This window comes from Microchirus variegatus (genome assembly GCF_963457635.1).
Source record: "Microchirus variegatus genome assembly, chromosome: 19".
NCBI classification, from domain to species: domain Eukaryota; kingdom Metazoa; phylum Chordata; class Actinopteri; order Pleuronectiformes; family Soleidae; genus Microchirus; species Microchirus variegatus.
The window spans coordinates 8,306,888-8,332,090 of NC_139820.1; the positions used below are offsets into that span (position 1 = coordinate 8,306,888).

Sequence of the window (25,203 nt, forward strand, 5' to 3'; positions counted from 1 at the left end):
ACTTTTTTATTTTCACGTTTTTTCCATTTATCACTACATATTTTGTCCAAATGAATATATGTTTGGGTACCCCCCCCCCTTTCCCTCACAGTGATCAAATGTGTATTTTGTATATGTATAAAAGATTTGTAAATGTAACGCGAGGCATGTACATAAGAGCCTGTATGTAATGATAGTCAGAGCTTAGTTTAAAAACCTGAAGACGAAGTTTTTAATGCAAGTCTCCAGCTTCTAATGTTTGCCTGTAAATGCAGCATCATTTCCAAATCTCATCTGAATGTGTGTGTGTGTGTGTGTGTGTCTGTGTCTGTGTGCGTGCACCTGTCTTTCTATGCTTGTGTGGACCGCCCCTTGGGAAAACACCTTTGTCTTGGGGACATTTTTCCATGTGGGGACATAATGCACGGTCCTAACAAGGAAATGTGGTAAAGAAGTGTGTGTGTGCGTGTGTGTGTGTGCGCGCGCAATATCTTCTCATCTTCTCTACTATTTTGAATATCATGACCAGCGGTGAAATGCTTTCGCTTTGGAATCTACTGTGTGTACATTATGCAAGCATGGGATCATATTCGTGTACTATCTGAACTGTGTATTATACTGTATCACTCCACTGTGTGTTATGTGATCAAATAAATCAAAAGTCACATTTTCACAACTGGTGTTTTGAGTTAAAGGCCAGAAACGACGACGACTAACAACGACCGATTTGGCATGCTGCTTTTAACCAATGAAATTGGGTCACTTTGACAGTACACTTTTGTCAAGTTTGACAACCAAAGTTATATATTTATACATGTATATATATATATATATATATATATGTATATATATATGTATATTATATGTATATTATATGTATATATGTATATATATATATGTACACATGTATGACCAATAAATTCAGTGAAGTAGAACACAGCCTTTGGGCTTGTGGTGTTACAGCGCCCACTAGTGGCAACACATGATAAAAGCACAATAATTTCAGAATACAAAGAATACGGAATAAGACATTACAGTGATCATAATATCAATTATTATTACTGTAAACACTAAAAAAATCAATAAACAGTATGATAATCGTTGTTTTCTGAACAATTTTCCATAAAAAAAACAACCATATGTTACATTTCATTTCTGCTCATAATTCATCCTTAAATGTTATGGTAACATGTCATCAAAAATAATAATCATTTTACTTTAAAGAAATATTTTAGTGTTAAACTTTGAGATTTGGATGCTGTACTTTGCAAATCCGCCAGGGGCAGTAATGCACCTTAGTGTACAACACACAAAAAAGGAAGGAGAAGAAGAAGAAGAAACCGGAAACATGGATGTTATTGTTTGACATGTGAACATTAGCCATTCAAATAAGTCTGAAACGGCACCGGAAACATACATGTTTTAATTCGCTAACAACCGCAACTGTCTGCGCCTTCGGCGGAGCATGAGTCCGGCTGTTTACGAGAGAGTAGTTCGTTCGTTTCGTGCTCATGCGGTGAACATTGTATGAGGGAAACGACATGGACACGGAGGCGGTGGACGCTGCTGGACCCGCGGCAGAGCAGGGTCCGAACTCTTCCGAACTCTCTGCAGCCATGCGGGCCAAGATCGAGAGGAACCGGCAACGCGCGCTCATGCTCCGGGCGGCCCGGGTCGCCAGCCGCCCTTTGTCTGCTGTGGACGGAGCAACGTCCTCCAAAGTGTCCAGAACCATCGACTCCGGTGGAGGTTTCTTCATCGAGGAGGAGGAGGAGGGAGAGGAAGAGCACAGGAGCAGGAAGGTGGTGCACGAGCCAGGTGTGTGTTTATAGTATAATATCATATAATGTAATATAATATACACATTGACCCTGTCAGGACCAAAGTCTGATCTGAATTGTGGTTAGGTTAAGGTTAGGGTTAGGGATTAACTGGTTATGGTTAAGCTTTCACTGGTTATGGTTAACCTTAGGGATAAGATTTTGTTTAGGCCAGGGGTTTGCAACCTGCGGCTCGAGAGCCTCATGTGGCTCGTCAGCCCCTCTGCACTGGCTCCTTGTAGCTTCGAAGAAAAACAACATGATAACATGTTACAGGATTAAAGGCGCCATATGTAAGAATGTGGCCAAACACTGCCAAACTATAAATACATCACATCTTAATACACAAACCACGTTTATGAATTCCAAATGACTAATTTCTCGCCTCAAATGATCTTAAAACCGCGTTCTGGGACACAGAAATATATTAATTTCAGGTTTTTATTTGTTTTCTCTGATGCTATGTTCTGGCGAAATGCATTCTGGGATACATGACCAAAGCGATTCTCCTGGATCCTGTATCGGCACTCGATTGTTCTTCCTTCATCCTTGAACTACCCGGATGTCTGTCACAGTAGTGACAGACAGACATCGAGTGTTGAATTTGAAAAATTCAATTTCAAATCATACTATTCAGATTCAGTTTTTCAATGCAATAATTCAAATTCAAATTGTGTGATTCAAATTCAGTTTTTTAATGCAATTATTCAAGTTTAGCAATTCAAATTCAAATATAAATGATTCAAATTCAGTTTTTGCTGGCGCATATTTCAGCCCATACAGTTGCTTTAGATCTATTACATACTGCATCTTTAAGTACACATTTGGAGTCCTGTCTGTCCATCTCTTGATCCACATACTTATTCTAGGCAGGTTTTCTCAAGCATATAATCCAAATATTGTCTTATTTCATTTCAAAGTATTTATTTTTTTCTACAGTTTACAAGAGGTTGGTTATAAACTGCAATGAAACATCAACAGTTTTCTTTTTGTAGTTCTTTAAATATAGTATATATGTATATAAAAAAAACTTCAAATAGGTTTTTTGCATTCATTTATTTGGGCGGAGAAGGGACAACAATATAGTATAAATAAAGGTTGCAGACTACTGATTTAGGCTGTTCCAATTAAAGGAAATGATTGTGAATTCATATGTCTGTATGTGTTTTATAATTTCCAGCTCCGGTGATTAAGCCAGACTACTTGGTGTGTGATGACTGTGGAAAACCCTTCATGGACTCTTACCTCAGCAACAGCTTTGACCTGTCTGTGTGTGACAAGTGCAGGTACACACACACACACACACACACACACACACACACACACAGTTTTCCAGTGGAAGAGTCAATAGGCGAGATCTCTCGCTCAGTGTGTACATTTATTTGGCCGTTTAAACACCCTTCTCTTCAGGGACAATGACGAGAAGCACAAGCTGATCTCCAGAACCGAGGCCAAGCAGCAGTACCTGCTCAAGGACTGTGACCTGGACGAGCGAGAGCCTCCGCTCAGGTTTATACTAAAGAAAAACCCTCACAACTCACGCTGGGGGGATATGAAGCTCTACCTCAAAGTACAGGTGCTTTACTCTCTATCACACACACACACACACACATTTTGATCTTAACCCTTAGAACACACTTTAATATAACTTTTGAGTGAACAACACGTAAGCCTAAAGATCAACACCCACACCCACAGGGTGTCCAAGTTGTGTATTATTTAGTGCTGGGCACGTTAACGCGCTAAACTAGGTTTATGGTCGGTAGTATAAACAAGGCATTAACGGCGTCAACGTTGCTGCACTTTATCACTGTGTTCAGTCCTGGACATCATGACACTGATGACGGTGTGGACTGCGGAGCTGTGACCGTGTGATGCACTGAGACCTGCGGTCACTTCACCTTATCGTCACTATCGGTTCATAAAGTTAGTAAAGTAAACAGTGCCTGGACTTCGGTGCCACGGTGAGTAAACGTGACGTTACACGCATTTTTTCAGTCGCCGTGGCAGCGTGTCATGCGTTAACATTGAATCCGTTAAAACCTTGTTTATACTACCGACCTAGCTTAAAGCGTTAACGTGCCCAGCACTAAATAATACACAACTCGGACATTCTGGGGGTGTGTGTGTTAAATCTTTAGGCTTACGTGTTGTTGACTCAAAAGTTATATTAAAGAAAAAAAAAACGGGAGTAACCACCGTAAACATGCCCACCACTAGTATTATTCCTACGGCAATTTACAGTGAGTTAAATATTCATCCATCCATCCATATATGGATTCCATATATAAATTAAAGCTGCTCTAAACAAGTACATATTAACTTCTATTGTATATACAATAATTAGAAGTATTGAGTAAATCAACACTTTTATGAGCAGCCATTTTGACAAATCCCAGTTTCAGGGTGCATACTGTTTCACTGTCACACAGTCCTGATGTACATGCACTGAACATGAATATGATGGTGGTCCGGGTTCAGTGAACTCTACCTCTCTGAACACTTTAAGGTCAGCCGCTTAAGTGTTTGACAGCCATTGAAAGTTGGTGCTTCATGTATTTATTTATGTGTGTGGTTGGTCGACCCAGGTGGTGAAGAGATGTATGGAGGTGTGGGGCTCAGAGGAGGCTCTGGAGGAGGCCAAGGAAACGAGGGAAGAAAACAAAGAGGTGCAGAAACAAAAACGCTTCAACAAGAAAGTCAAAGGTCAGTTTTCTTTTCGAGGCAAAAAGTCAGGTGTTTTTTTTTTGTGTTTTTTTTTAATAAGTGTGTGTTTTTGTGTCAGAGCTGCGCAGGGCGGTGAGGAGCAGCGTGTGGACCAAAACAACCGCTGTTCACCAGCATCAGTATGGACCAGAGGAGGTGGTGGACCCAGAGGACGACCAGTACAAGAAAACCTGCACAACCTGCGGACACGAACTCACCTACGAGAAGATGTAAACACACACACACACACACAACACAACCTTTCTCCTCCACAAGGAGACAAGATCACTCTTACATCATTACATTAGTCACACCAGTTCTATCGGTGACACAAGAGTTTCTGTTGCTATTTTTAGCACGAAACTTTAGCAGATTGCGTCTCGTTGCTGTTTGCTATACTTCCTGTTGGGAATCTCCTTTTACAAATCAAGGGAGGAACAACAATTCAGTTTCTTGGTCCTCATCTTAATGACTGAAATATCATGAAGATGAACCACCTTCAAATGTGAATTTTTGAGGCGGTGCTTTGTTTTTAGACTGAATCCAGGCGTCAAATGAACTGTGATCTGAACGTCACAACCAGGTCTAAAAGGTGCTTATTAACTTATTAGCCTTTTTTTTTTTAATAACATCAGTTTAGTAATTACAATGTAGACATTTGGCTGTTGTCCATTGCTAGGCCAAGATGTAGTTCGAAATGATTCTGGTGTGGTGTCGCCGTCCGACGGTTCACATGCTGATGCCGAGACGGTGCTGTGGTTTTACTCAGGGGTTGCGATTACAGCTGCAACGAACGAACGATTATTTTCTCAATTAATCGCTTGGTCCAAAAAAAAGGTTAAACGATCAGTGATCAGTGTTTGTCAAACCTGGAAATGACGATGTTCTCGAATGTCCAAAAGGATTCAGTTTGAAAGGTTTCTTTCTTATATGGAGCAAAGAAACAAAGAAAATCTTGTTTTAAACATGAAAAAAAGCTTCAAACCTAATATTTAAAATAGTTGACGATTAATTTAATAATCAATTATTAGTCCAGCTTTAGTTGCGAGCATTTGAGATCAGGACTATGATTAAAGACCGGACATCTTTGCTATAGTTCAATTTACCTCAAATAAAAGCTGTGGCAAACAAACCTGTAGTTTATTAAAGAAAAGATAGAATTGTCATATGATCTGTGGTTCTTTTTGTTATTTTTTTATTATTATTATTATTTTTTACAGTTATGTACTATAAATAATAAGGTCGTCTAATATTGTACCGGCCATTTGTACCATTTTGTTCAAGTTGCACATTTTCTTTTTTTAATAAATCACTGTCAATGCATTCATTATTCATGGAGTGGACCTGTTGAACTGAACCTGAAATGAACTGTAAAAGATCAACAGACTGTTGATCTGAAGTTGAGTTTATTTGGCCTTTTGTTTCTCATTGAACTAAAAAAACATCTGATGCAGTACGCGTTATGTGATATGTGCGATATGTGCCTGCATTTGTACAGATATCTCTTGGGTTTCTTATCCAAACAACAAAAGTTGACGTTCCTTGCAATTATATCGTAATCATGCAATCTCAGTTATTGCTTCTTGTAAACTGTAATACCCGTGTGCTTTGATAAATTCAATACAGTGTGTCGCGGTGACCGATCTTTTAATAAATAAAAGAGCTAGTACATGTCAAAGGTCCAGAGCCTGGCAGTTGAGGCTGCTGTAAATTCCTGCCGTCTCGAGCTTGAAGGATACGTCGCAGCGCAGGACGCTCTCTCCCGTCGTGTCCACGGAGACGATACTAAACATCTCGTATGGCGGGATCAGTACCTCGTCTTCGTCCGAGTCGAACTGTGAATATGATTTGAGGTAGGCGCCGAAACATGTTTTGATCTCAAAGCAGCTCCTTCGTCCGAACTGGCGCAGGTCCTTGTTGAGGGAGCTGGAGGCGAACGAGCCAAAGCGCACGGTTTGTCCGACTTCGCCGCCGAACAGCAGTCGGCTCCTCCTGTACGTGGTGTAGCAGCTCCTTTGGTTGAGCTTCAGGAGCCGGATGGCGTCGGACAGCAGGAAGTGGAGCGCGTGGAAACCGAACAAGTCCTTGTAGGAAGGCTTCCCTTTGCGGACCGCTTGGTTCAAGTCATCGTAGGCCCCCGCTGTGTAGGCGCACAGAGCTCTGAAGTGATTCCCGGACAGATGGTCGTAGCCGTCCTTGGTTTTCATGGCTTTGAGGGCGCAGAGTTTTGTGTAGGTCGTGTGCAGGCCTTCCCTGGTTCTCCTTGGCAGGTAGCGTCGTTTCACCTCGATCAGCATCTTGTTGGTGCAGCCGTAGTACATGTCATCGACCGAGTCCAGGGACAAGCTGAGGGGGATTCTGATGAGCGAGGACAGGCCTGAGGAGACCTGCACCGAGGCCTTTGGCGAGTTATTCGGCACGGTGTCAACGGAGAAATTGTCACTCTTAACAAGACCGTCAGTGGCCTGTGGAGATGAGCTCTCGATATTTAACTGTCGGGAAAAACAAAACATAGTTTAGGTGTAATTTAATGACCCATTGGTTCATATTCTCTTTTGATCCATTAAATTTCCACAACGTGATCTTACCGTCTTTGCATTTCGAGGTCTAATGTTCATGCAGAGGCAGCAGAGAAAAAATACGGCGCGATCTTTCAACATGACTGACGGCATCTAGAAGAAATGTAGAGCAAATTGAAAAAAAATCGGTACATGAACCTTCTTGTTATCGATTCCGCAAAAATACTAATCGTTCATTCAATCTTACCAGGTAGCGATGCAGCAGCTGCTGTAAATGTCAGAGGCGGTGATGGCTTTGGTAAAAAACTGGACAGTGGGTGTGAAGCAAAACCTCCGACCCGTCAATCAAGACCTCCTCTTGTAAAGCGCATCAAGGATTTCCCCCGGCTTTGCCCACCATTTCTTCAGCGCTAAGAGATGGGAGTTGCAAGGTGAAGAGGTCACTTCCCCCTCCAAAAATCCAAATATACACCAACTGGGCAGATGTTCGTTCCTACTTGCTTGAAGGTGCATATTGACTTTTAGTCTTTTTAGTTTTCTCAATTCGTTGAAGTGAAAAAGGAAAAACATATCGCATGTTCAGATGGACTGCCAAGGTGGGGTCAGTTGAGCTTGTATAATAAATGATACATCACTTAGGAGCAAAACCCATCTGACATTTTATAATTGATAGTTTAAAACTTTAATCCGTGTTCCTCTTTTCACAGGCAAACAGTTCCTGTGTACATTCAATTTTAGACTTACTGATTCAGATTACCGTTTTGTGAAATTACTTCTCTAACCACATACATTTCCATAACAGGAACTGTAAACAAATGAAAACGAAAGTTTCGACTAGATTCACCACCATGATGAAATACGCGTCTTATTCCGTTAGGAAATCCCTTTTTCAGTTTGGCATTGATGCAACCGCGGTCAATTTTTACAGGGAAGGTTAAACACATCTGTGGAAATCATTACCTCTGAAGGAAAGTTACATTTGGTGTAAAGTGACTGCTTTTAGTCTTGATAGAGGAAGTGACTATAAACCATGTGATCGATGCAGTTCAGTGTTTGGGGTGAAACTGTAAAGTCCAGGTTTTTGTCCCAGACTTACACATTCTTTCAATTTTGTATGATACCATGCTAGCAAACTTTGGGGTTGCCATGTTTTAATGCTGCCAAACAAATCTTACAGGAACTGGCTTCTCCGAATATGGCATTAAAGCTGAATGATTTTCAATAAATCTACCAATTGTGATTTTGACAGGAATTGCAATACCTGTACTCAACTATAACAACTGAAGACGCACAAGTTTACTGCAAGATTTATTTTCACTTTCAACACGACTAAATACACAACATTTAAAACTCAAATGTTTTCTGAACATCAGCGCACTGAAACACAAACGCGTCGTCTGTAGTTTCAACCTTAACGCCTTCATTTTCATCCTGGAAGAAACAAAAAAAATAAAAATGCACTTGAAGCTCGAGTTTAAAAGCAAAAACGCACTTGAACAACCTCAAATTGCCAGATTTGCCTTGACTTACGTCACCAAAGTACTTCTCTATGAGGCTGTGCGCAGCCTGGTACACCACGTCGTTGTCGTGATTCTGCAGCATCTCGATGCGGTCCAGGCCTCCCAGCTCCTCAATCAACAGGCTCAGTTTCCCCAGCTCACCGAGCTTCTCCGCTGCCTGAAGAATCACATAAGACCGTTTCATATCCATCCTGGTCTCAAGTAGTGTGAAAGTTTATCAGCGTCTCCTCCTCCTCACCATGAACATGTTATTGATGGCATCCAAGATGACCAGAATGACTTTGGCATCTTTGACCTGCAGCAGGCCGATGATCGCCTCCAGGGCTCCGCTCTGCACCAGGTAGACCACCTGCTCCACAGTGCCCCCGCTGGTGAAGTTAGTCACTGCCCACACTGCCTCTCTTTGAGTCTTGAAGTCTCCCTGAAAAACAAAAACTCATCACAGCTATCAGAAAGAAACATGCGTCAACATACGGCGTTCATGGGTCACTCACGTTTTTAAGCTGTTCTACCAGAGGAGGGATCAGTCCGCAGGTGATGAGCTGTTGGATTTGCTTACAGGGACCTGCAGCGATGTTGGACAGTGCCCACGCTGCCTCCTTCTGCACACTGGCCTTTGGGTGCCTCATCAGTTGAGGCAGGACATTTAAAACTCCAGCGTCAATCGCCAACTGGGTCTGGACATCAGAGCCGCTCACGATGTTCCCAATGGAGCGGAGAGCCGGGGTCTAAGAGATTAGGGGGGGGAAACTGGTTAGAAATACCAAGCTTTACCCCACAGGCAAAAATATTTAACATATTACCAGGACACTGAGCTGCTCGTGGCTCATGAGCTCCACCAGTCGGGGAACGATGCCGGTTTTTACCGCCACGTCAATACGGTCATTGTCCCCATCTGTGAGGTAGGAGATGGCCCAGCATGCGTCAGACAGGACGTCCTTATCACTGAGATGGAGCAACTGAATCAGAGAGGGAAGAACCTGAAGGATAATTCCAACAAAATTAGTTAAATCTCGCTGGTTATTGTGGATCGAGGACGCGTGAGAAGAAACGCTGCAGTCGCTCACCTGCATGACTGCAGACAAGGGTGGGAATGGGTTCTTGTTTCGGCACAAGTTGGACAACGTCCACGTTAGGTTACGAAGGTAGCCGACCTGGAGTGATAGCACATGGGTAACGGCAGCAAAAAAAAAAAAAAGTCAAGACAGCCACATATTGATTGGGTGAATTTTGCCTTCATTTGCCCTTAGATGACATTGGTCTTGATTTGATTTGCGTTTCTTTTTGCGAGATACATTTTGATCAGTTTGTCAAATCTGGGATGTTCTAGTTTTAAAGAGAGTTTTTGTCGTAAGTTCATGTGGAGGTTGATAGCTCAAGCCTACCTTAGCCACATTACCTCGAGGTGAGCGGTTACAAATTAAGGATGCATTTTGTGTTTTAGAGCTAGCGTGAATGTCAAGTACGTTATCCACATTCATGTCATCCCACGTCAAATATAGTTCCAGACTTCAGCAGCGTTTCAAGCGGCAAATCGGACATCTTCGTGAATCATAATTGTATGTGTTGTGTTCATGGTTGGACCTGGTCTTGTATGGTTTCGACTCACTGGTGTATCTGGGGAAATGCGGGCCAGCAAAGCAGGTACGACGTTGCACTCGATCAGGATGTCTCGATACGCTGCGCCGTCGCCTGTCCGATACGCGTTGCGATATTAGCACACAGAGACGCACGTAATAATAGATCCCAGTCTGTATACATTTTTTAAAATGTTTTACCTGCAATGTTTCCGAGTGCCCAAACGGCCTGTTCGCTAATGTGCAGCAGTGGAGAAGCCAGCAAGGCGATGAACGCTGGTACAGCCCCATGTTCCACCACCTGAGGACACGAATACAGTTAAAGACGGAGACTATCGACAACTAACACGAGCCACAGACGCGCTTCACACCTGCTGCGTGTGCCACGACGTTCCAGAGGCGATGTTCGTCAGAGCCCAGGCTGCCTCGAACTGCAGAGTCGGCTCATCGTCCATGGACAGGAACGAGACGAAGCGGGACAACAGACCAGCATCGATTATCTCCTTTAGGGGAGGGTTGCGCTCCTGAGAAAGCAGCTTCCTGTAGGGAACGGAGTGCGTTTAGCTCAAAGTGTAAATTTCACTGCGGTTTTCTCCCATGTTGTTGTACTTTTAAAGTAGAAATATTATACTCCCATTTCCCATTTCATGAAGAACTTTGCCTACTCATAGGGTCTCCAGAGTCCCAAATATACAGCAAGTATTAAAAAAAAAAAAATCTTAATATGGCTCCTTTAACTAGAGCAAACTTTTGGTATCATCCATGATGCCTCACCTGGCTGCTTGACAGCCTCTAGTTTGAGAGTCTTTGCAGTTGGATGTCACATCTTTAACGATCTCCTCGATGGATGAAAATGTGTCCTACAAGGCAGAGGACACGTTATAGACCCAGTCCTGTTAAAAAAAAAAAAAAAAAAAAAAAAAAAAAGGGAGCAGTGTGGCGTGAACTGACCCCGTCATTGGAGATGTAGTCTGGAGAAAGAGCCTCCTCGTCCGGTAAAGAGGACAGCGTTATGTTGCGTCTTTTCAGGAAACTCTCGTCCTTGTGCGCTTTGCGCAGCTCCACGCACTCTGTGATCCTCTTCTCGCGGAGTTTCTGTTAGTGGGACAAAACGTTTTCCGTGAACGACACGTTCAAACACAGAGTGGCACAGACACAAAACCAACTTACTGCAGGGTCTTTGCCCTTGTTCTTGAATTTGGTGATGCGCTCGTCTATGATGTTCTTGGTGGGCATGGTGCACGTTTACGCACGGTGTCTCTCACTGGTGAAATCTGCCTAGTGAAACGTCTAACGGAGGTTTTATGAAGCGGAACCATCGCGGGTGAATCTCATCAGCCGTGATTGAGGTAACGCACCTGTTGGTTCATTCCCAAGCACCTGCGCAAGATTCAAGGCAACGTTTTTGTGTGGATTCACTTTGATTTGTGTGTTTTTCTGGTTACAGAAAAGTCACTATCAAAATTCATAGTTATAAATAATATTATTATTATTATTATTATGGTGTTTTTTTAAGAGGAAATGTCTTGAAATTAATTGTTTCTCACTCCAAATTACATGTAATTGCGTGTTTTCGACACTAGATGGCAGCAAAACACAACTGACGTCCACGTTAATGTGCGTAACTGTACATCAGGTGATAATGATGCTGTGTCACTCAGTCGAGGGGAAGTTTTAAGTATTTAAATAATAACAATAATAATAATACATTTTTAAAAAGAAAAATAGTATTTTATATGCGTCTCAAAAGAGGTAATTAACATTTTTTTGGCAAAATCCAGGTTATTCTTATATAATTCACTTGCAGGTGGATGAGGTCAAAGGTGAAAATGAATAGATTTATATTTACATTTAAGCATTAAGCAGACAAAAGAGAAAAACAATCTAAATAGGAATAAGCGACATAGAAGATGTCTGGGAAAGAAATCCACTTGATGGAACAGTGGACTGACAGATGGTGAGAGTGCAGAAGTGGATCCAAGTGCAGGGGATGGGATGGGGGGGGGGGGGGGTAAGGTGGGTGCTCGGACAGAAGATGGTCTTGGAAGAACTTCTTGAAGCGATCACATACGCGAAAGAGAAGACGGATTGTTATTGAGAAATTGTGCGACAGTGATGGAGTCTTCTTTTCCTTCTGGAACAACCCAGGAAGGGCTGAACAATGGGGCGCTGAAGTGGCTTTGCGACCACGTTATAATTACTTCCCTTTGATAACACGTGTGCACAAACAGTCTCACACACTACACAAGCTCATGTGATCGTATGAGTGTAAAGAATCACACTCTGGGTTACCCTGCAGCCTTCTGCAACCTGAGGGAACAGTTCATGGTTTCCTAAAAAAATAACTTTTAAGAGCTTGAAGCTCATAATAATACACTTTATTAATGATGATGAGTATGTTTTGATCAAGGTTGATATCAATAGGTACTCAAGTTCATGCAAAAAAATAGATAATCATCCCTAAGGTGATTATTTTCTGCCCCCTAGTGGTCAAAAGATGTGTTAAGGCTGCTTTAAGAAGCTTCTGTTGTTCAAAAGCCAAGAGAACAGATGCTCATCTAACTTTATTATCATCATTATTAATATGATTATTATTATTATTGTTGTTGTTGTTGTTGTTGTTGTTTCGAACAATTCTGGCATAGACACTGACCTTGTCTGGACCAGTGGTCCTCATGGCGAAGAAAACCTGGTCCTAATGAGGTGGAACGTCATTTCTATTGGAATGGTTAACTTAAGGCTTTAATATTTGGACTGTGGCTAGTTTAAGGTCAGCGCTCTGCACTGGTTGTGGTTAAGGTTATAGGGATAATGGTTATAGCGAGTCCTTAAAAGGATAGCTGCACAAACTTGTGTGTATGTGTGTGAGAGAGCGAGAGAGAGAGAGAGAGAGAGAGAGAGAGACCATGTCTTTGCCTGTGTGAGATCATCCTGCTGGCCTTTTGACCTGGAAGTGCTTATGGTTCCTCAGAGACTCGCCGAAGGGTGTGGAGTGTTTCTGTCCCGCCCGTCGTCTTCGACTCGTTAGTCCGAACAATGTGAGGTGATGGGAGGAAATTCCACTGTGCAGGTTCAAGACTATACACAAACACACACACAGTCCAAGTGCAGATTATTATTATTATTATTATTATTATAATAATACTTTTTTTGTATTATCTTGTACAATATGTACATTTAAGGCCTTTATATATTATACATTCACAAACACAGATGTCTTCTTAAACTTTGCTGATTTTATTATATGACCTACAGACCTTTATACCTGCAGACTTCATCATGTATTAAAACAAACATAAAAAAACAAGAAGGACTTGCTATGTATTACACTTAATAGTTAAGTTTCACCCAGTTAGGGCGAGAAAAAATTTACCGAAATCGCAATACAGCCTACTGCAGGTTAAATATTGTCCTGACCTATACACATCATATTCTACAACACAGATCTAGATAAGATAAGTTAGTCCTTTATAAGTCCCGGAGTGAGAACATTTGCATTGCCACAGCAGCAAAGACAGTAATAAATAGCATTACTGTCTTTGCTATATTGTACCTTTTTTCCCAAAAAAAGGTTCAATATATAAAGTTTTTAGCACTAAGACTATAAAAAGTTCAAACTAGTGCAGTCAAACGATTAATATACGATTAAACACACATTTTTATCTTCTATTGTAATTAGCCCATCAGGAAGTATGTGTGCTGTGTGTTTCCGTTTTGCGAGCCGCAGGTGAATATTTCTGTCACCCTTCATATTTTGAGTTATTCCTCTTATTGTGAGAGTCGCACAATAATAAGAGAGGCTGTGTATCACCCTGCGGCGCTGTGAGTAATGTGGCGCTCTTCAACGCTGACAATGTCCCGTGGTTTAATGTGTTGTTTCCGTAATGAGCTAATCCGAGCTAAAGGAGATAGCGGTCTTCGAAAGGCTAGGTTTATAGTCGCCGTAGTGACAAATATGACGTCATATCCTGTAGGGGCTACGGGTTCACAAATCCTTGTTACAGGTACACAAATCCTATCCTTTTCATCACAACATCCAACAGTCATGCACTAGACACTTTTGCTCCAATCGATGCGGTGCATTTGGTGCGAAACACATTTTGCACATCCGTGTTTCATAATCGGAGAACATGCACAACATTCGTGCATTTGTAAACCCAAATGTGAACTAATGCATCAGAAGTTGTGCATCTGCGAAATATTTTCTCATTAATAAAATTCTATAGATCGCTATGATCATTGAGCATTTTCTTGCACGACTACAAGTCAAGTGATACAAGTGCTCGATTCCGTAGCCCCTATTTTGTGTTAACAAGGTATAAAAAAATATATAAAACTTCAAATTTACGGTGACACATTTGTGACTTTAGTGCGAAATCTGCAGTTAAATGTGCTTGTGACTTTTGCACCAAATATACCTTCATACGTTTGTCCCAATACGTGAAACCCCCGAGAGACGGACAGTAACTTTGAGACCCATGTTAGCGATATGCGAAAAGTTGTTATTTATTACTGTTGCTAGGCAGCGGACGTTTATCCGGCAGCACAAGTTGAATATTTTGGTTGCGCGCCCCCCTGCTGTTGCGGCGAATACTGCAACGAACAACGCGCTGAGCATAAACTCCGTCCATACAGGCGTCGCGCACTAGCATAAACAAGGCTTTAGATACGGAGAGCCCGCTTGGAGACGGAGAAACGCCCAGCGCTCGCCATCCACTCAAAACGTAACGTTAGCCTACTACTCTTTTGCCGGCTCGCAAGCCTAAACAACTGAGCGCGAGCGTGTCTGTTGTTTTGTTTCCGGTCTAGCAATATCAGGTGCGGTGTCGTAGTTGTTGTAACGTTACGGAGTTGTTGCGAGAAAAAAAACGACAAAGTTTGCTCGGCCAAAAAGAACGTTAATCTTGCGATAATTTTTTTTTTTTACACCGTTAAAAAGGATTTGCGTTAACACCGTTAACAACGCACAAATAAGGGTTCCAAAAGGGTCCTTCTACAAGGGCTGAGGTTCTTCCTGGTTTTTTCAAGGGTTCTTGGTAACACTAATGGTTCCATTAAGAACCATTTTGATCCATAGAACCCTTTAAAACCCCTTTCCTGAATAAAGGGTTTTAAAAGGGTTCTTGGTGGAACCCTCCAAAAGGATCCCAGGTGGAACCTCTCATATCACGAAGCATATCGCAATGACTTACTTAGGACAATGCACATTACTGTATTTATCCCTCCTGAGCCTCCTTTCTTCCATCAATTATTTTTTTTCTCTTTTGACTTTTCTCTCTCCTGATCCTGTTTTCCCAGATCAACTTGAGGTGTCTATGGGAAATCATTAGTATAGATTGTGCTGCAGTGCTGCGTCAATACACACACACACACACACACACATACGGACACACACTGTGTATTAATGGGGACACATTCTTGGCAAGATATCACCGGGTATGTGTGTGGCGTTGTTATAATTGCAATAGGAAGACGCTGAACATGCATGGAAAACACAGATTGCAAAAAAAAAAAAAAAGAACGCAAACACTCGCGCTCAGCGTGGCTAAGACAAAGCCACGCTTTGTCTGTCCACATAAGTCAGCGGCTCTCGGATATCAAAGTGGAGGAGAGAACAGCGACCACAAAAGGATGTGGGTTAGAGTGACAGAAACGGAGAGAGATGTGTGTGTTTGTGAAATGTGTCAAGGATGGAGGGAATTTCCATTGAGGAAAGAAAGAAAAACAACAATGCTGATGTGATATCAGACATATTTGTCATTCTCAGACCTGCATATGTGAATGCTCTGCTTTTCAACGCACTCACCACGTCTTTGTGCTGTAAAGCCTTAGCATTTTTTGTATTTCAAACATCTCCCTCTTTGCCCTTCACTTTCCTCCCCTCATTCTTTGTCAGATCGGCATTTAGCTCCACTCGATTAATATTTCATGCTGCCACTTCAATACCGGCCTATCAATAATCCAGACAAGACACACCTCAGGCCCAATCCATCATACTCGCCACTGACCGGGCTGCAAAATTGTGTGTGTGTGTGTGTGTGTGTGTTGATAGATCATTTGTTTCTGCTGACAAAGCCCCTGTTGGCTTCTATAAACGGGCTGAGGACTCAACAGCTGAGCGATCGAAATAAGCCATTTATCATTTCCTGTAGAGACACAAACACACACCTACACACACACACACAGACGCAGAGGTTTGGACAGCTGTTCTCATTAGGTCACTGTATGGACCGCCGTTCATTTAGACAGCTGAACCGAAACCTTATGCGTAACCCTAACCATATCCTAACCAAAATTCACATCTTAGCTCTAGCGCCTCAGAAATGAGGTTCTGCCTCCTTAGGACCAGGTTTGGTCCCACAAGGAGTTCTGGTCCTGACGAGGTCAGTGTTTATACCCGAAAATGTCTTAAAGAGGTCACAAAAAACATGTATTTGTCTGTAGATACTGTACATTTAACCCCAAGTGTTATGATGCACGGAGAAAAAAAAAGTGTTTTCTGCAAAGACATAAACTGCACTTTATAAAATAACATTGAGCAGCAAACAGCAAAAAGACTCCCCCTTCAGTCCAAAACATGTAGAGCAGAGGTGTCAAAAAGGCGGGCCCGTGGGCCACATGCGCCCCCCCCAATCGGTTAAATGTAGCCCACCACTTAATATCCTCCTCGTCCTTTAAACACAGCGTATGTAGCAGAGGTATGGGCAATTATAATAAGTGCTGGGCACTAGGTTAACGCACGGCGTGTAACTGGAAAAAGACGCGTGTTAGCTCCGTTAGCTGCATTAGCTCCGTTAGCGCCCCTACAGTCGAACTGGAGCGGTCTGTTTATTAAACGAAAAGAGCAGCGCTACAAATAACCAGCGTACCTGTGTAACTGCGTATGTGTGTGCCTCTGTTTTTAAAGTTTAGCATTACTTTAAAGACTCATTTTAACAATCCGGAGTCACGTAAACATGACGTCACATGCGTCTTTTTCCTGTCAGTTGTCATGTTGACACCGTTATAACTGCCGTTATCGCGTGCCCAGCAGTAATTATATTGCTAAATAATGTATTTGCTAGCAATATTTTTTATATTAGTAGTAATTAGTGCTGGGTGCGTTAACTTACATTAACGCGTGACGCGCTTCCATGACGACTGACTGAAGAATGACGCGAGTGACGTCATGTTTACGTGACTCCCGATTGTTAAAATGAGTCTCTAAAGTAACGCTAAACTTTAACAACAGAGGCACACATATGCAGTAAACAGGTACGCTAGTTATTTGTAGCGCTGCTCTTTTTGTTGAATAAGCAGACCGCTCCAGATCGACTGTAGGCATGCTAGCGGCGCTAAAGGAGCAAACGGAGCTAACTGGTAAACGGTGCGTAATGCGTTAACGTTGATGCCGTTATCGTTGACGCCATTAGCGTTGCCCAGCACTAGTAATAATGAGACCTTCTATTATAATTATTCCATCTTTAAATGCATTCAACATTAAGTGACATAATATGAGCTTTTAATTACAGTTGCCCATGTAATTATTCACTTCAATTTAGATGTAGTTATTGATGTATTTCTCTTTTATTTTGGGCTGAGCTATCATCATGAATGTCTTGAACTGCAATATCACGATGGAATATTGTGATATTGTACATTTTAAGCTCATATTGCCCACCCAGAACTGAACAGTTGTTTCTTCACCACTTTTTCTCTCTAAACTGGACCCCTCTGTGCGCTCATTGGTCACTTGAGTTTGACACTCCTGGTGTAGAGATTAAATTGACCATAGGTGTTAACGGTTGTGAAGTGTTGTCTCTGCGTGTTTACCCCTGTGATGGACTGTCCAGCCCCCTGCGACCCTCATGTTGAGGATGAAGGGGTAGACAATGAATGAAAAGTAACATTGATAGGAAACCATTACACTTTCCATAGCACTCGGATTGGGTTTATAGGATAAAGTGGTTTTCTTGTGACCAGTCTTGGGTTAAAAAGTTCTATTCTTGGCTCCACAGTGCAGCACAGAGTCCTACACAAACTTCCAGCCTCAGAGGATTTATCTGTCCAGTGGATACATGTTACAATTGACGGCAATGTGCCTGCAAATGATCACTTCTCCAAATGTTAACTGCTGTTAGCTCCCAGTAGCCTCTGTGGCTGATGTCATTTCCTGTCCCTTAAGTTTCGTTATACTATTTTGTTGTTGTTGTTGTTGTTTTAAAGGGACACTGTGTAGTATTTATGGGTTTATATGACCCAAATTCCACTTTTGTATACATATTATGTGCTCCTGCATTGTCTAGTCGCTGTATAATATTCTTTGTTTCGTAGTGTCTCAAAAAGTCATGTAAAATAACATGGTCGCGGGCCGCTACTGCATTGCCACGACGCCATGTTTCTACCGGAGCCTGTAAGGACAAACGCGAGAGAACAAATCAAGCGTCTCTTTACTTGTAGCGGAAGTCCCGCCTCCTCTCTCTCCGCTTCGTCTGCTACGGCCGCGGTAGCTCGCCCTCTCCCTCGCCTCACGAACCTCATCTGCTGACACGGAGAAAGACGACGAGGATGACATTTGACCGGCTGAGGATACCGTAGCGCTCAGGGAAGGGAGGGGGTGAGCAGAGGAGCAGTTCTTTGTTGTAAATTTCAGCCTCTCCTCTAGATTTCACTATAAACTACTTACTTCACCTTTAAGGTGGACCTAAAGAGATACTACTAAACAGAGCGTTCTGAACAGGACTGTGCAGTGCCCGTAGGAATACATACTTCCTAGGGGCACTGCACTATTGACCCAAACTGAAAATATACTTCTGAAAGTGGTTCGGTGAATGGGCGTGGACAATTTGTAGTGGGAGGGGCTAAAAACAGACCCCCAAATAACTTTTATTGGGTCATCTGGTGCCAAGTTTAACGCACATGAACGAAACTTGGTATTCGTTTTGAGTGTCAAACCTTTGCTAAATAATGTTTCCAAAACAATTTGACATCTGGCCGTTTTTAGAGCTGAAACAATTAATCGATTATTAAATTAATCGTCAACTATTTTCATAATGGATGAATCGGTGCTTGAAGCTTTTTTCATGATTAAAACGAGCTTTATGATCGTTTCAGCTTCTTAAATGTGAATATTTTCTTCGTTTCTTTGCTCCACACGATGAGAAAATAATCAACAGATTAATCGAATACGGCACACGTGTCAAACTCAAGGCCCGGGGGCCAGATGTGGCCCGCCACGTGATTTTATGTGGGCCGCGAGTGATTAATTGGTCTTAAAAAAATATGTGTTAAAAATAGGTCTATGCTGCTTTAAGGCGTACGTTGTCCATAAACTACATTTCCCACAAAGCAAGGCGATTGCGTTGCACATAAAGTGACGGCACCGCCACTAGATCGGAGCGTATGACTGTATATGCATCATGCGACGAGTGAAATTTTATTAAAGTAATAAATACAGAAAGTTATTTAACAAAGTGTTACGGAGTAGTTACCTTTATTTTACGTTATATTTGGTTACATTTATTCTGTATGACAGTTACATCTGGCCCTTTGAGGGTAACCATTATATGCTGATGTGGCCCTGGGTGAAAATGAGTTTGACACCCCTGGAATACGGCAATAATTGGTAGCAGCTCTAGTCCGTTTTATATTTTATATGAATTTAACTGTGTTTGGACATGCTGAAATCCCACATGAAACAACAATTATTCGCTAAGGATTGAAGTTGAATGACCTTAAAACTTGCTTAAAAGAGGGTCAAGACGAGAAGAGAGAATTAAACACCCCTGTGAGGGTTATTGCTGTTTGTGGAGGCTGTAAAAAAAAGCAATGAAACGGTTTCATCGACTGCTCCTAAGACCGCCCCGGAAGCTACCGTCGGTATGCAAATATGTGGCTCGTTTTAATCCACCGGTGTGCCTTCAAAGTCACAATGTCATTCCAGCACATTGGTGACATGCAGTAAAAAAGAAATACACAGTTTGTAGAGGAAGCAATGAACCAACGCAAACAAGGGGCAGTTTTTTGTTTTTTTTGTTTTGTTTTTTTTTAAACCCGTTTTATTTATCTTGTGCACTCATCCCACACATTAGGCCTTAAGCTATTTATATTACACATTGGTTACACAGAGAATTCCTCTAAATGTATAAATAAACAAATGAAACATGGCACAGATCAAACACAAGATTAAGTACCTATATTTGCTCTGCACCTGAGCCATGTACGCTGGATTTGTGTGTGTCTGTGTATGTGTGTGTGTGTGTGTGTTAGACGCAAAGAGGCTGACTGGTATTATCTGTGGATCAGCCAACTCTAAGCAACAAGAAAGGGAATCAAAGCAGCGGAGGAGAGTCCGGGGAGGGGGGGGTTGTTGCAGGGACGCATAGTAGACGACTTCAAAGGTGAACACAGAGTTCACACAGATATGAGGCTCAGACAACACAGCAGAGCCCTCACAGACTCGACAAAAAAAAAAAGAGCGAGAACGTACACATAACATGCACACACTTGGGTGGTGGTGGAGGTGGTGGTGGTGGTGGTGGAGGGGGGGGGAGCCAAGCTGCCAATACTGTCAACAATAACATCCTTCATTGCCGTTGTACGTCTGTGAGTAAAAAAAAAAAGCCAGCTGGCAGGCAGACAAGAGGAGGAGGAATTGCGGGCTTTGGGGTTCTAGTGGGGACTTAAAGAGCGATGGAGTGGCGGGTGAGTGTTACTTGGGGGGGGGGGGGGGGGTATGAGCCAGATATCAGGTGTATCTAGGCTGAGAGGCCCCTCACATGGGCATCCTATTCACCTGCTGCCCAGACCAGGACAAAGGCTGGGGCTCTGGGGTGCTGGGGGCCACGCTGGGCCACAGACAGGCCCCGGGTAACACTAGATGGACTTAATGGCTCCAAGATGAAGGGAAGATGGTTAGAAGAAGATTACAACATGGGAAAATGCCGGCGATCTGAGGTTTCGCCGTCAACGCGGTCACATTTTTTCCCATGCAGCGCGACTGAATGGCAAACAAGGCAGCGTTTCACAGATTTGATTGATTCAGCCACTATTACGCAGTGTGAAACACCCGACTTCAGATGTACTCGTTTAGGGTCACTCAGAAATGGAAAAGCACTTTTTTCAATGAATATAACATTAAATTAATCAGAAATACACTCTATACATTGTTAAAGGTGCATTATGTAATAAATCTAAAGCACCTAATATGTCACAGAGACTCAGGAATAATGTTCATAAAACAAACTGAACTCACCAACAACAACAGTACAGCCAAAATATTTGCATTAAAAAAAATGTTTTGCAGACTGCAAATCATGTTTTGGCATGTGGCGCCACCTACCGCCGTCTACCAATCATTGCAGTCAATTAATTAATTAATAATGGGTAATTCTGTAATTTGGGTGTCTCGAAAAGCGCTCTAAAAATGTAATGAATAATAATAATAGCTATTTTGCGGCTAACTTGGCAAATCTGTTTCCAAAGGTAAGCTACGAGGCTACGATTAGCTTTAGCTTAGGGCTAACATAATGCAAACACTTTGCAACCTCATTAGGCACAGAGCAATTTCTTACATTTTTTAACTGCCGCGGCTGGCTAGCTACGCTAATGCTAATCGAAAATGAAAACAATTGCCTAATGAGGTTGCACAGTGTTTGTATTATGTTAGCTTTTACGTTCCTTATCATGCTTTACCATAACTGAAAAATCTTCTTCAGCTCCCACTATAGGAATACATACTTCCTACGGGCACTGCGCTAGTTTTCACAATCGAGTAATGGTTTGGTCCATAAAATGTCCAAAAATCTTGACCCGAACCTGGAAATGATGATGTTCTCAAATGGCTTGTTTTGTCCAGAAACCAAAAATGATTCAGTTTTAATGATTCCTTTGTTGTATGGAGCAAAGAAACTAGAAATATAATTCCATTTAAGAAACTGAAAAATCTGAAAACCTGTTTTAATTTTCAAATTGTCAAAATAGTGGACATTTTGTTTAGTAATCAATTAATAATTCTTACATAGATTTCATAGAAAGGGCTAAATATGAACAATAATTACCATACCTGGCGGTGAGACATGAGATGAGGATAATGATTTGCAGACATTGATGACGTCATTTCACTCTGAGAATGTCTGGAGGGGCTGAATGTAAGAAACGTCAATGTCCGCCCAAGTCGCTCTGGACACGTTGCAGAACTTCTCCTCGACTCCGAAATAACATCCCAGTGAGCTCATATGGGAACGCTTCTGGAGAAGCTCTAGATAATTTACGGCGAGCCAATGTGTGAATGTTCCGTGTCTCCGATTCAGAAAAAAACCAAAAAAAACCCAGCTTTTAGGTTGAGATTAATGTTAAGTTAAGGTTATGTTAGGAAACAGACAGGTAGGGAAAAAGTATAGACATCAAAGGGCAGTGGAAGAGAGAAACAGCTGGTGTGTGTGTCTATGTGTGTGTGCGTGCACGAACCTTCAAAGGAGACCTTTAGTTTAGATTTGACAATCCACCTGACTTCAGGCATCAGTGTTGTAACACACGCACTCTCGTGTACACACTTTCAAACTCATAAGCACACGCACGTGTACTCTGAAGTAAACACACACTGACAGGAAGTAAAGCTGCTTTACATGCACATGAACACTGTCACCGTGCATGCATATGTTCACGTGTGTGTGGTTAAGGTTAAGGTTAAGGTTAATGCTTTGTTTAGGGCTGACCTAATGAATGAAAGTCAGTGTAGCACCCTAATAAGAAGAGCAACGTGAACCTGTGTGTGTGTGTGTGTGTTGTCAGTGACTAAATACAGGGAAGTTGCTTGTCCTGACATGTCCAGGCTCAGTTCACCAGAGCTGGGCAGGACAGGCCTGGATCCAGCCTTTCTTCAACAACTTCAACAACTGCAAGGTTGGATAGAGCAGCAATCTAGTTGGAGTGTTCGCCGTTATATATGTGCTTGTGTGTTGTCGCACAGAATGTCATGGAACACATACTTGGTCAGTACTAAAAGTACTAGTCTGTGGGATAAGAGAAGCTTAGATTTGGTCACTTCATCCTTGTGGATGAGGCCTAAACAAGGTTTTCCGTAAGCCTGTGTCTTCATACACAGGAATGGTTTCCAAACCAACTTGAAACACTGCAGTATATATGCCAGGCCTGTATGTGGTGCTGTAGCGCTGCCACATGGTGGCACATGCACATGGTGACAGCCAATGCAAGAGCAAGAATTCTGGTGCTATGACATCAAGTCTGATTTTAGTCGGACTAAGACAATCATTTCGGTTTTCTGTGTCATGTAAAGATGTCTTAGTCAGACTAACGTACCTGGATGATGTGATTCAAAGTCCGATTACTGCTGCGTGTATACACTTAGACTGGAGTCGAACTTGGCGTTCAAAAGTTTAGGGTCACTTAGAAATGTCCTTATTTATAAGGAGAATCACTTTTGTTCAATGTATATAACATTAAATTAATCAGAAATAAACTCTATACATTGTGAATGTGGTAAACGACTATTCTAGCTGCAGACGTCTGGTTTTTAATGGAATATGTACATAGGTGTATCGAGGCCCATTTCCAGCAACCATCTCTCCAGTGTTCTAATGGTACATTGTGTTTGCTAATCACGTTAGAAGGCTATTGGATGATTAGAAAACCCTTGAAAACCCTTGTGCAATGATGTTAGCACAGCTGAAAACAGTTTTGCGGGTTCTTTGACGAAAGGGCAAAATGTTTATTTTGAAGAAAAATCATTATTTCTAATTTTGCCAATGTCTTGACTGTATTTTCTATTCATTTTGCAACTCTTTTGATGAATAAAAGTGTGAGTTTTAATGGAAAAGTTGGAAAAATTGTATAGGTGACCCCAAACTTTACGGTAGTGTATTAACTGCCGGAAAACATATGGTGGTGCCGTCTTTCTTTAGACAACGCAGCGACCCCAAGAGCCACGCTCCGTCTAATTTGTATCAGGAAACTGATTCTTCATGCATTAGCTTATAGAGAGATACAGCGCCACCTACAGAGGCGGAGTCAGACCAATAAATCGTCTGCATGTATACTCAGACTCTGCAAGTTGTTCAATTGCTTGTCTTAGTCGGACTACGGCTTTAGCTCTATTAAACTGTACTAAACGGACGCCACTTCTTCAAAAAAATAGCATTTGGGGGTTCCCAAATGCCAATTCCGTGTGGATAAATTTAGCAAATTTAGCAAATTCTCCACAACTTGTTCTCATGTGTACAGGCTCTTGACATCTGGCTCATTGACGAGTTATCAGCAGCATCAAAAGTCTGTTTAGCTGCTTTTAGACGTGCACTGTCTGGACTTTTCTTCCCCTGAAATTGCCTGGAGGGCCTGTACGTGAGAATGTCATTTAATGTCTACAAAATTAGCTCCGTACACTTTTCCGGAAGCTGTTCCTTCCAGCCCCGTGAGTGAATTGGTGAATGTCTCGTGTCCTGCATGTTTGACCCAGAATTTTGAATTTCTCTTGATGTTGCTGTTGCTTAAAGGTGCATTATGTAATAAATCTAAAGCTGGCCATAACATCCTCCTAATATGTCACAGAGACTCAGGAATAATGTTCATATAACAAACTGAACTCACCAACAACAACAGTACAGCCAGAATATTTGCATTAAAAACAAATATTTTGCAGACTGCAAATCATGTTTATGTTTTGAAATCATCTTTTGGCATGTGGCGCCACCTACCGCCGTCTACCAGTCATTGCAGTCAGTAGAGTCTCAGCTGCCGAGCAACCACGGGTTGCCAGTTACGTCAGAATACAAAACCTAAAAGACCTCGAGTATTTTTAAATGTGAATGTAGTAACCGTTTTTGGCCACATTCTTACATAGGGCACCTTTAAGTGAAGGGCAAAAATGTCCAAATTATGCGTTATTATTCCCCAGAATTTCTTGCGGGTGCAGCAGTGGGAGCACGGCACACAGGTCAACATGAGACGTAGAGATTACCAGAGATTAGTCAGCACTGTGTTTAGCTGTGTGCCGGGTGCACATTAAATGCAGCAGGCAGGGGAGGGACACTGTTAGCACAAGGTTTAGGCGGCTTTACCCTCCTCCTCCACTGATGTTTGCCTTCGT

General features: G+C 42.1%; 3 protein-coding genes across 3 annotated transcripts; 1 reads left to right on the forward strand and 2 right to left on the reverse strand.

Annotated features, from left to right (window-relative positions):
• Positions 1-1,520: 1,520 nt before the first annotated feature.
• On the forward strand, positions 1,521-4,739 carry xpa (xeroderma pigmentosum, complementation group A; the record flags this gene model as incomplete). The annotated part of the gene is made up of 5 exons (XM_083905680.1): positions 1,521-1,797; positions 2,980-3,085; positions 3,210-3,375; positions 4,388-4,505; positions 4,585-4,739. 5 exons carry the CDS (start codon positions 1,521-1,523, stop codon positions 4,737-4,739), a joined length of 822 nt encoding a protein of 273 aa, XP_083761806.1.
• A 1,439-nt stretch (positions 4,740-6,178) lies between these two features.
• Positions 6,179-7,177, reverse strand: LOC310940693 (NAD(P)(+)--arginine ADP-ribosyltransferase 1-like; the record flags this gene model as incomplete). The annotated part of the gene is made up of 2 exons (XM_083905682.1): positions 6,179-6,997; positions 7,094-7,177. The coding sequence occupies 2 exons, from the start codon at positions 7,175-7,177 to the stop codon at positions 6,179-6,181; spliced, it is 903 nt and encodes a 300-aa protein (XP_083761808.1).
• A 1,191-nt stretch (positions 7,178-8,368) lies between these two features.
• On the reverse strand, positions 8,369-11,357 carry kpna7 (karyopherin alpha 7 (importin alpha 8); the record flags this gene model as incomplete). The annotated part of the gene is made up of 12 exons (XM_083905740.1): positions 8,369-8,455; positions 8,555-8,701; positions 8,783-8,965; positions 9,039-9,272; positions 9,348-9,524; positions 9,612-9,698; positions 10,154-10,236; positions 10,323-10,422; positions 10,493-10,661; positions 10,896-10,981; positions 11,073-11,216; positions 11,292-11,357. The coding sequence occupies 12 exons, from the start codon at positions 11,355-11,357 to the stop codon at positions 8,369-8,371; spliced, it is 1,563 nt and encodes a 520-aa protein (XP_083761866.1).
• Between the last annotated feature and the right edge of the window lie 13,846 nt (positions 11,358-25,203).